The 12,398-nt window shown below is 42.4% G+C and overlaps 1 protein-coding gene across 1 annotated transcript; it reads right to left on the reverse strand.

The window, feature by feature from the left end:
* Nucleotides 1-1,372: 1,372 nt before the first annotated feature.
* Nucleotides 1,373-2,635, reverse strand: LOC117351534 (neuropeptide Y receptor type 2-like). Its single transcript, XM_033926916.1, has one exon. The coding sequence runs from the start codon at nucleotides 2,633-2,635 to the stop codon at nucleotides 1,481-1,483; it is 1,155 nt and encodes a 384-aa protein (XP_033782807.1). The 3' UTR covers nucleotides 1,373-1,480.
* Nucleotides 2,636-12,398: the final 9,763 nt, after the last annotated feature.

The raw sequence follows: 12,398 nt of genomic DNA on the forward strand, positions 1-12,398 counted from the left end.
CATCTTATAAACAATAATATTATATATAGAATATTACATTTTTTTGGGAAGAATTATTTCCCCAACAGTATGCCTGTAAGCACCTATCATGAGTGAGTATCTGTCGTAGCAGACCCTGATTAATGAGAAGAACGTTTAGAAGAATCAGGCTCAGGTGATCATTTCGTAACAGTATCCACTAATGCCATTAACGCATGTTAATTAAATAGGGCTTCTTTTACAAAGCCGCGCTGGCAGCTCCCATGCGGCAACACTCCGACATCCATTAATTCCCTATGGACGTTGGAGCGATTACCATAGTGGTAGCCGCTAGTGCAGCTTTGCAAAAGGGGGGTGGGGGGAGGATAAAATAGGCCCTGTAGTAAATAACATGTGTTGATGTTGTGCTGTTAGTAAAGGACCCCATTAATCTGGTGTCGGTTGTATTTATTTATTCACATGTCAGTTACATGCCACTGATTTGGATCTGCTCCCAAGATGCAGGCTTTATTTAAAAGTACAATTTAATAACCCACATAAAATGAAAACATTGGAAGCTATGGACCCAACACGGTCTGTGTTTCGACAATGCTGTCTTCCTCAGGGGTCCCTAAAGATCCTGATATAAATACTCGTGGATTAATAAGAAAAAGCGAAGCTACGTCATTACTTCGCTTTTTGTTATTAATCCACGAGTATTTATATCAGGATCTTTAGGGACCCCTGAGGAAGACAGCATTGTCAAAACATAGACTGTGTTGGGTCCATAGCTTCCAATGTTTTCATTTTATGTGGATTATTAAATTGTACTTTTAAATAAAGCCTGCATCTTGAACATCACCATCTCCACAGATTTTTTTTTTTGTTTTTTGCTGGACTTATATACAGTATAACATATCATTTTAATAATATTTATTATATTGAGCAGTGGAATGAAAGTTGGAGGTTTTTGAGATCCACAGTCAAGGGTATTTGTTCAGAAATATAAGTGGATATATGGGGTACATAGTTTTTTCATCAACTAAATAAATCCAAAACGTTTAACACCAACATTTTAGAAAGATAAGAATTATCAGGTCTTTGAATTGCTTTATGTGTTCCAACATGTGGTCATTAGATATAGAATATCATGCTGTAAGAACAGTTTTCAATAAGCCTTTAAGGGAATCCATTTGACTGTTTTATCAAGCCTAAGTTTCAAGCCGTTGATATGTAAGTGAATGCCCCTGTTTGGCTTCTATAGCTGCAATTTATTTTTCCCGATTAGGCATTCCTATCTAGAAGACATTATTCCTACTAGGAGAAGTTTAAAACCATGTCCATCCTTTTTCCGGACAGGAAGTCATGGAGCATGGAGCTTTTGGTGCTCTCCTTCCCTTTGGGGCTTGTGAGCTCACAAACTCAGATAGACTCAAAATAGCAGCATGATGCTCCTCTGATCAGAGTTTGGGGGATCTTCCTCCTTGACCTCAGCTGTGTCTCTGGATGTTGATGCTTCTACCTAAAGCTCCGTAGGTGGTTGACCATTTGTAAGTTGGTTTTTAATACTTCCATGGAAAGTGGTAGCTCTAAAGGTGTAAGATTGGCCTCTGATTGACCCCCCTTCATGGCTCTCAGATTTGTTCTTACAACCAAAGAACAAAAGGAAGCCATTCCTATAGTTCTTATTCATCCATCCATACAGTAACGGGTTGACAAAAGTGGAACACATAGCAATGACATGGAAGACAGTGTAGAGAAGTTTGTACTCATGGAATACTAGATCCATATCAATTGCAAGCTGGAACATATGAAAGGGAAACCAACAGACTGCAAAAACTAAAACAACCATCACCAACATTTTGGTTGTTTTTCTTCTCTTTTGCTGACTTTCAGTCCTAGAAGTGGGGCTGATATGGCTTTTCAGCTTAAACCATATCCTGGCATAGGCATAGCTAATGATGGCTAGTGGAAAGATGTACTGCAAGATAAGCATCGAAAGGCTGTAGATTGTGGGATCTCTGTTGTTTCCTGAAGGCCACTTTTCAGAGCAGACAGGTATCCTGAGATCGAGAGATGGTATCTCTTCATATCTATATTCTCTGAAGATGGCTAAAGGTATTGCAAAGATGGCAGCTGCCAACCAAGTAATGATTATAATAAAGAAGCTGAACTTCTTGGAAATCCTGCTGTCCAGGTGAAAAACAATGCACCTGTATCTGTCTAGAGCAATTACAGTTAATGTGAGAGTGGAAACATAGACACTGAGAGCTTGCGCATAGGGAAACAGATGGCAGAGAACAGATCCAAATTTCCATTCATCAAGCAGAGTATATACCAGTGTAAAGGGCAAACAGAGGGTGTCCACCATAAGATCTGCCAGGGCCAAGTTAGCAATGAAGAAGTTGGTCACAGTCCTCATGCTTTTGTATTTCACTATCATGTAGATCACTAGGGAGTTGCCAATGACTCCCAGAAGGATGATCAAAGAATAGGCTATAATCAGTATTACCTGGACTCCAAGTATTCTAGTACTGTCCATGATAATAGAATTAGACCCAAAGATAGCATGACTAGAAGTTGGGATGCCCTTGGTATGCCAGCCTCTAGAAACCTTTCCATCAATAATTGGCTCTTCTATAAGTAGGGTTCTGTTATCTTGCTTCAATGTCCCCATATCAGATATATAATTTTGGTGAGCTGTGTTGAATACCTGAAATTAAAAGGAATCATATGTGAACATTTCACAAAATGGAATCAACTTTCTCTTTTTAATTTACTTCCTACAGAAAGGTAAGGAGATGGCCGTGTGTGTGAGTATTCGTCCCTCCTCCTCCCACCAATGGTTTTTGTGTTATGGTGACCTATCCACATCCACGGATGCAAGAAGATCACCACTGGGAGATTTGAGGGGCAAGGATCCATTTACATGTTCAGAAACACATGTTCTGTATGGAGCTATTCCATTTTTCTTTGCATTTGGCAAACAATGTGATCATCTTGGCTTTACCTATTTTGTGCCTTATCCCACAGGAAACAAACCTTTCCTTTTTTATAATGCCTCATGAACTTAGAGAACTATATCCACAACCACACTTGAATAACTTTAATATATACAATATTTGACTGATTGCTGTTCCTCATTTAGGGCCCCTTTTACAAAAGCCACAGTAGTGATTCCCAGTGTAGCAACTGCAATGAGGCTCATAGGAATTGAATGGACTGCGTTGCATAAGCCATGTGAGAATCACTACTGAAGCTTTGTTAAAGGGGCCCTTATATATTAATGTTTTCTGAATTCATCCATTATACCATCATTACATAGAAACATGATGCCAGATAAAGCCAAATTGCCCATCCAGTAGGCCCATACGCAGCATCCCTAAGAGATCCCAAGTGCCTGTCCCATGCTTTCTTGAATTCAGACACAGACTTTGTCTCCACCACCTCTACTGGGAGACTGTTCCACCCATCTACCACCCTTCCTTAGATTATTCCCAAGCCTAGCACCTTTCATCTTCATCCTACACCTTCTCATTCCGGAGCTTCCTTTCCAAATGCCATGTAGGTATTTAAACATTTCTATCATACTTCCCTCTCCCGCCTTTCCTCCAAAGTATACAGATTTAGATCTTTAAGTCTGTCCCCGTATGCCTTATGACGACGACCAAGCTCCATTTTAGTAGCCTTCCTCTGGACCGACTCCATCCTTTTTATATCTTTTTGAAGGTGCAGCCTCCAGAATTGTACACAATGTTCTATACAATGTTCTAAATGAGGTCTTATATAGGGGCATCATCAATACCTCCTTTTTCCTACTGGCCATACCTCTCCCTATGCACCCTAGCATCCTTCTAGCTTTCATTGTCGCCTTTTCAACCTGTTTTGCCACCTAAAGATCATCACATACATCACACCCAAGTCCCGCTCCTCTTTTGTGCACAATAGTTCTTCATCCCCTAAACTGTACCGTTCCCTTGAGTTTTTGCAACTCAGAAGCATGACCTTGCATTTCTTAGGATTGGCCACTTACTACAGAAATATTGGTCCTATAATAATAATCTTCTCCTGCGCTATTTCTTAAGTTTAGTAAGATCAGCTGCCTGTATGGGAAAACATTAGAAAATAATAAGTGGGTCAGTATTAGATCAAAATTATTAATCAGTGGTAATATGCCATCTCTTAGGGAGAAAAACATAATGTCACTGTAGAACAGGGGTTCTCAGTCCAGTCCTTGGAACACACCAAGCCAATCTAGTTTTCAAGACATCCACAATGAATATGCATGAGAAACATCTGTATGCACTACTTCTATTCAGTGGCATAATAAAGGGGGGCAGTCTGCCACATGGCACCTCTCCGCCCCCCCATGCCACATTCACACCCTCCCTTCCCTGCCCCCCTCCCAACATGCCTGTTTAAAATCTTCGCTAGCACGAGCAACTACTCTAGGCTGCAGCTTGTGCACGCCTGGCTCCCTCAGAAATCACTTCCGGGTCACGGGGCCAGGAAATGACATCAGAGGGAAAGCCAGTGCGAGCAGCAGGCCAGAGAAGCTGCTCGTCCTGGCAAAGGTTTAAAGAGGTATGGGGGTGTGAAGGGAGGGCGTGAGTGTGGTGAGGGGATGGAGAGGAGGGCACAGGGGAGTGCCACTGCCCCGGGCTCCTCCTACCCCTGCTACACCACTGCTTCTCGTTCCCTGCTTTAGAACTAGTTCAGAATTCTGTTCTCCAGTAATAAAAAAATAGTAATAATAATCTGCCTTGATTTCTGTACATATGTTTATTTTATTGTGAAATTGTTTTTTATTGTTTATTTTATTGTGAAATTCTTTTTCACTGAAAGAGTGGTTGATCGCTGGAATAGTCTTCCACTACAGGTGATTGAGGCCAGCAGCGTGCCTGATTTTAAGGCCAAATGGGATCGGCACATGGGATCTATTCACAGGGCAAAGGTAGGGAAGGGACATTAAGGTGGGCAGACTAGATGGGCCGTGGGCCCTTATCTGCCGTCTATTTCTATGTTTCTATGTAATATGACTGTAAATAAGGCATGGATGGATTATGCCACGGACTCATGGCACCATGTACCATGACCAGAGGGCCGCCGCGTGAGCAGACTGCTGGGCATGATGGACCACTGGTCTGACCCAGCAGCAGCAATTCTCATGTTCTTATGTGAGGAATCCACCCTGTGATGGTTCACCAGAGAGCACAGGAGTGGCTTGCCATGGCCTTCTCCTGCGCAGTGTGTGGCGCCTTTGTGTCGCTGCTGCCCAACATGGGGCTCCTCAGCCTACAGCACCTGGTAATTCCAGGTGGTCTCTCATCCAGGTACTGGCCAGACCTGACCCTGCTTAGCTTCCGCTAGTAAAAGCAGGTTTACTCAGGGTAGCCAGGCAGTAAGCAAATGTGTTATACTAGTAATAAAAATATAGGGTAAACCGACAATTGCAGGATAATGGCATGCCGACAATGACTCGCCGGACATTTGTGCACCAGCACACACTGAGAACCGACAATCTTTTTTTTTTTTTTTGAAACATGCACTACATTTAAAACATGCAGTTGCTATCTAGTGTTAGGGTAAGGTTTACATGATGATTAGGGGTTTTCAGCACCAGCCGTGGCGGTAACAGCTCCGACGCTCGTAGAATTCCTATGACCGTTGAAGCTGTTACCGCCGCAGCCGGCGCTAAAAACCGTGCTACAGTTTTGTAAAAGGGGGGGGGGGGGGTTGAGCTGGGTGGTTTCCTCAAGAAGGCAGGAAACTGAGGCAGGAAAGTTCATTGGCTACAAATTTGAATTTTGGCAGGAAAGAATTAAAGAAACTTGATAATATCAGAATACTGAAATATGTTAAGGCAGGGGTGTCAAAGTCCCTCCTCAAGGGCCGGAATCCAGTCGGGTTTTCAGGATTTCCCCAATGAATATGCATTGAAAGCAGTGCATGCACATAGATCTCATGCATAGTCATTGGGGAAATCCTGAAAACCCGACTGGATTCCGGCCCTCGAGGACCGGAGTTGCCCATGTCTGACCTAAACCCTTGACTATTGCTGTAGGACAGGGATCTCAAAGTCCCTTCTCGAGGGCCGCAATCCAGTCGGGTTTTCAGGATTTCCCCAATGAATATGCATTGAAAGCGGTGCATGCACATCGATCTCATGCACAGTCATTGGGGAAATCCTGAAAACCCGACTGGATTCCGGCCCTCGAGGACCGACTTTGACACCTGTGTGTTAAGGGTTCTTTTGCAAAGCTGTGGTAAAAAAAAAACCACCAAAAAGTTCCCTTAGCACGCCTTTATATGGGTTTCTCTTGCACACTATGGCTATTTTTACTGCAGCCTGAAAATGTCTGATTTTTTCTCTGTTTCCTATTTATGGGCATGCATTAATGTTGCCTGAAAAACACTGAGGAGCAACGCGTCAAACAGTTTCCTGAAATGTGAGTCTTTGCATGTCAGCCACGAAACGCTCGTAGGCTGGCTTCACATAGCTTTTCCTGAACTTGCAGTTTAAAGTTTGTTGTTGCTGTTAGCACAGTTTTGCACAGTGGAATTAGAAATATGATCGATTCTCATGGGTTGTTTTTTTTTTTATTTTGCACTTCTCAAGTTTTTTTCTGCCTATGACGGATGGATGGTTGGGTGGATTTTTGTTCCCCCCTCCTGTATAACTGAGGCTTTTTCTTTCATTGGCTTTCATATGGTATCAGAGTTCAGTGCTTGTTGCTGGGTGTTCAATTCTCTTTTGGGGAGATTTTGTAAATGGTTTTTAGATTGACTATACCCCCGTTTCTTCCTTATCGAGCCATGGGTGTACACAGCCATTAAAAAGAATTACTGCATGACCACGTATTGACACCTATTTTAAAGGCAGTAAGGCCCGGATTCTATAAATCAGGGGTAGGGAACTCCGGTCCTCGAGAGCCGTATTCCAGTCGGGTTTTCAGGATTTCCCAATGAATATACATTATACCATGGCATATCTCGGAAAGAAATAAGAAGGTTACAAATTATACAAAATACTGCAAAATATACAAAATACAAATATACAAAATACTGCAATTATTACTAACTCCAAAAAATACGATCATGTCACTCCCCTGTTACAAAAAGCACACTGGCTACCAATTTCACATAGAATAATCTATAAAATTGCACTGTTAACCTTCAAAATTCAACAAACCAACACACCAATATTTTTACATCGTTATTTGATACCATATTCTCCAGCCAGATCTCTAAGATCAACAGATCAGCATTTGCTGACCATCCCGTCTCTGAAAATAATAGGCACCAGAAGAGCTACAACTTTTTCAATCATAGCACCCCAGCTATGGAACAAGTTACCAATTTATCTGCGTGGTGAAACTTCTTTAGAAAAGTTGAAAAGCACATTAAACAGCCACCTATACAAAGATGCATTTGAGTCATAAACTCTTTTATCAACAATCTCAGGGTCAAATATTTATATCTAACCAGATCTATATAAAGGTCACAACTTTTCCCTTTCATTTTTAGACCTTGTTTTATTTGTAAAACATTTTTAATTACCCTCCTGATGTTGTTTTTCCTTAAATGTTCTCTTACTTTCTTTAATAATTGTAGTTAACTCCTTTTTCCTTATGTATTATTTATTAATTGTGTACATTGATGGTATGTTTGCCTGTTTAAATTGTTTTATGTTGTCCTCCCCCCAAATTTTTTTTATTGTTATACGCATTGAAAATATTTGATATTGCGTTTATATCAAAATTTTAATAAACTTGAAACTTGAAAGCAGTGCATGCAAATAGATCTCATGCATATTCATTGGGGAAATCCTGAAAACCCGACTGGAATACGGCTTTCGAGAATACGGCTTTGGTGTTAATGGCTGCCGCCGATCACAAGTCAATCATGAGATGGCACCGTTTATAGAATTGCGTCTTCGTAAAAGGGTTTTCAAGGCCTTCATTTCTGCTGCCTATATTTCATGTGGATCGCAGCAATGGAGGTGCTTTATGCCGCCTAACCTCACTTCCAGCATTATCCATGCCTACAGTGGCATTAGGCGTCATAAAGCACCTCTGTAGTAGAGAATGACAGGGTAACAAAATTCATCACCGTTCCCGTCCCCGCGGATAACCGCGGGAAATAATCCCATGTCATTTTCTACTGTCTATCTCAATCTCAGTCCTTCTACACCAGCATTCTTCAAAACAAAGGTTGCGGGTCAGTGGTTGTGGCCATTCATACTCTGATTCTTATGTGAGCCAAGGATAATGAACCATTGTGACATCACTTATGAGGTTGGCTCTTAGGCACTGGTGGAATGAGGCATTATGACTTCACAATATCTGCTCTGGATACCAGAGACTGTCATTCTGTAGTGTCTATTTCAACCTCGGTCCTTCTACACCAGCATTCTTCAAAGCAAAGCTTGTGGGTCAGTGGTTGTGGCCATTCATACTCTGATTCTTATGGGAGCCAAGGATAATGAAGCCATTGTGACATCACTTATGAGGTTGGCTCTTAGGCACTGGTGGAATGAGGCATTATGACATCACAATATCTGCTCTGGATACCAGAGACTGTCATTCTATAGTGTCTGTTTCAACCTCGGTCCTTCTACACCAGCATTCTTCAAAGCAAAGCTTGCGGGTCAGTGGTTGTGGCCATTCATACTCTGATTCTTCCCTCTCTCCTTAAAGAATGACATGAAGATGGTTTCCCGCGGTTATCCACGGGGACGGGAACGGTGATGAATTTTGTCACCGTGTCATTCTCTACTCTGTAGGCGCTATGCAGGCACTGCTTTTTAAGATGCCGATAAGGCGCCTACATTTTTTTTTTTTTTTAAACAGCATTTTCAACTTAAGTTAGCCCCAAGTAGAGTGTCTACAAGCACCTAGGCACTGTTTATAGAATATGAGCTTAAGGGCTCACGCAGTAATCATGCACTAAGCGTGAAGTAATGCGGCTGCGCTATGCAGCATAGAAATGCCTCCTCTAGACCCCCAAACATGCCCCCTTCAACAAAAGTTTTTAAATATTCTGTAGTGCGTGGTTAGTGCATGCCAATTTGGAACTTACCACAGGATGCCTGAGTGCATCTTGTGGTAATGCATTTTAAGCTATGGTGTGCTTACCACAGCTTAGTAAAATGGCATCTTAGGGGTCCTTTTAATAATCTGTGGTAAGCGCCAGCACATGCTTACCACACATTAGAAAGGCATCCCACGGTAAAATGGCCAATTTGTACATGCACACTCGTGCTAAAATTATACTTGATGCCTCTTCATATCTCAGTTTTAGAAAGCAGATTAAAACTCAGCTATTCAACAGACCGAATTCCTTTTTTTTTTTTTTGTTTTTTTTTATTTAAATTTTTTCAAAACAACAATTCACAAGCATAATCTTGTTCCATGAAATACAGAGAAAGAAAAAGAAAACAGATTCCACCAACTTAATATATCAAATTTGAACAAAACAATTCAAATTGAAAATTAAAGAAATATATTTTTATCCCTTCCTTAGACCACTAAAAAGGGGGTTGTGATAATCATATACAAGTTGGAGACATAAATTTAAGAATTTAATTTAAAGGAAAAGGCTTAATGAGGCACGGCTACCCTTCAATTTATTTTATCCTTTTCTACATCATACCTTGGTGATCCTTTAACTCTTAGTAATCTTTTTAACTTTTAGAAACTCCTAATCGTTCCCCATGACTATCCCCTCTCACTCTTCTAAGATTGTTGCCCATTCCTTACGGCTTGTATACATTTTTCCTTGTATGCTCCTTAGAACATAAGAAATGCCTGCACCGGATCAGACCTGGGGTCCATCCAGTCCGGTGATCCGCACACGCGGAGGCTCAGCCAGGCGTACCCTGGCGCACACCTTAGTCACTCGTATCCCTCAATGTGTCCTGCAAGCAGATGTGCGTCCAATTTTCCCTTAAATCCTAGAATGGTAGTTTCCTCCACCATCTCTTTCGGGAGAGAGTTCCAGGCGTTCACCACTCGCTGTGTGAAGCAGAACTTTCTGGCATTTGTCCTGGCCGTGTCCCCTCTCAGCTTCAGGCCATGACCTCTGGTCCCAGTCTGGGTCACATTCGCCAATGTGAATAAAGCTATTTCTTGCTCTCCATCCTTTCCCCCTGCTGGTGAGGGAGCTTGCTCCATTTTGTCGATTCCTTTTAGCAATTTAAAAGTCTCTATCAGATCCCCTCTCAGTCTCCTTCCTTATGGCGTGAATGCATTTCTCCTCACTTAAATTGTTTGCATGTACTTATTGTATCTATTGCATGTATTCTGCTGCACGAGAGGCATAGAGGGATATGGGTGACTAAAACTGCATCAGGTGTATACCTGACTGGGCCTCCGCGTGTGCGGATCGCCGGACTCGATGGACCATGGGTCTGATCCGGAGATGGCAGTTCTTATGTTCTTATGTCCTTATTGCACGTACTTTTTGTACATATGCATGTATTTTTGTTCCCTTCACTTAAATTGTAGACGTATAACCAGCATGTTAAATTTTATAATTGCTTTTTTGTTATCGACTGCAACTGCACTGTTTGTATTGAATCTAACTGCTGTGAACCGCCTAGAACTCCATGGGTATGGCGGTATACAAAATAAAAATTATGATTATCATTAAAAAGTAAGAACATAAGACTAGCCTTTACTGGGTCAGACCAATAGTCCATCAAGCCCAGTAGTCCGTTCTCACGGCGGCCAATCCAGGTCGCTAATACCTGGCCAAAACACAAAGAGTGGCAACATTTCCCCAGTGGCTTCCCCCATGTCTTTCTCAAGAACAGACAATGGACTTTTCCTCCAGGAACTTGTCCAAACCTTTCTTAAAACCAGCTACGCGATCCGCTTTTACCACAACCTCTGGCAAATTCAAGTATATTTAATTTTCTGAGAAGCAGACATGTTAGGAGGCGGAGAGTGAGTATGGCGGCGCTAATCAGTTACCGTATAAGGCACTGCCACATGCTAATTGATTAGTGTGGGGTTAGCACGGGGGTCCTTACCGCCAGGGCTGTGGAGTCAGATGGGAAGCAATGTTTGGACTGTGGAGTCAGAATAGGTGAAAAAAAATGGGCAAAATCCAACTCTGACTCCTAATAGATTTATTCATTTGATTTGATTTATATCCCGTCCTTCCCCAAGAAGCCCAGAACAGGTTACATGGCAACATACATAGCAATAGACATATTACAATTAACAACAAGGAACAGAAGACTAAGGCAATAGGGTACCATGAGATGCATTTAGTTTAATTGTTCTGCATTAGCAGACGCTTGGAGCCTGAAGCATGCAAAGGGAGAGAGTCGGTTGAACATTTAAGTATACAGTGGTTTTGGAGTAACAGTCTGAATGCTAGTCACGTGAAGAGGTGGGAGGGGGGGGGGGAAGTGAGAGTATAGACTAGACTCTAGTAGAGAGTTAATTTGTTTATCATGCAAATATAGTAAAACCTTGGATTGCAAGTAACTTGGTTTGCAAGTGTTTTGCAAGACAAGCAAAAATATTTTATTAAATTTTAAGTTGATATACAAACAATGTCTTGCATTACAAGTACATACAGTATACACACATCACATCATCACATCACATCATCTCTCTCTGACGCTGTGTATTATCATGCTTAAATTTCTTATTTCACAGATAATAATTTGATTAACACATTTGTTTCAGGATATATTTTACTTTTAGGATATATTTTGATATCAAGTTCTTTGATGATTACAAAATATATTTTGCTAGTGTTAAAGCCCGTTACAATAACGGGTGCTAGAGTAGATGTCTGTATGTCTGTTTTTTTGTTTTTTATTTATCTCTCTCTCTCTCTCTCTCCCTGGACGCTGTCTGTCTGTCATTCTTTGTGTCTGTGTCTCTCCCTGGTCCCCTGTCTGTGCGTCTTTCTTTCTGTCTGTCTCCCTGGCCCCCCTGCTTACCAAAGCAGCCTCCTTTCCCTCTCCCCCTGTTGTGCAATTCCTGCCTGCTCTGTGGCCCCCTTATGTCCCCCCCCCCCATGATTGCTTTCTGCCCCCAGAACAACCATCCCCCCAAAGCATCCCCCTTTCGCTCTCCCTCTGGCCCCCTGTTGTGCCATGCCTGCCTGCTCCGTGGCCCTCTTTTGTTCCCCCCATGATTGCTGTCGGCCCCCAGCACAACCATCCCACCAAAGCAGCCCCCTTTGCCTCTCCCCCTGTTGTGCAATGCCTGCCTGCTTCGTGGCCCCCCTTCTGTTCTTCCCCCCTTCCTGATTGCTGTCTGCCCCCATCACACCCCTCCCCCCAAAGCAGCACCCTTTCGCTCTCCCTTTAGCTCCCTGTTGTGCCATGCCTGCCTGCTCCGTGGCCCTCTTCTGTTCCCCCCATGATTGTTGTCGGCCCCCAGCACAACCATCCCCCCAAAGCAGCCCCCTTTGCC

The sequence above is a fragment of the Geotrypetes seraphini genome, chromosome 18, assembly GCF_902459505.1.
Source record: "Geotrypetes seraphini chromosome 18, aGeoSer1.1, whole genome shotgun sequence".
Classification (NCBI taxonomy): Eukaryota; Metazoa; Chordata; class Amphibia; order Gymnophiona; family Dermophiidae; genus Geotrypetes; species Geotrypetes seraphini.

Coding starts and splice junctions, on each gene's coding strand:
- LOC117351534 (XM_033926916.1), bottom strand. CDS start 2,635: ATGGGGACATTGAAGCAAGATAACAGAACCCTACTTATAGAAGAGCCA.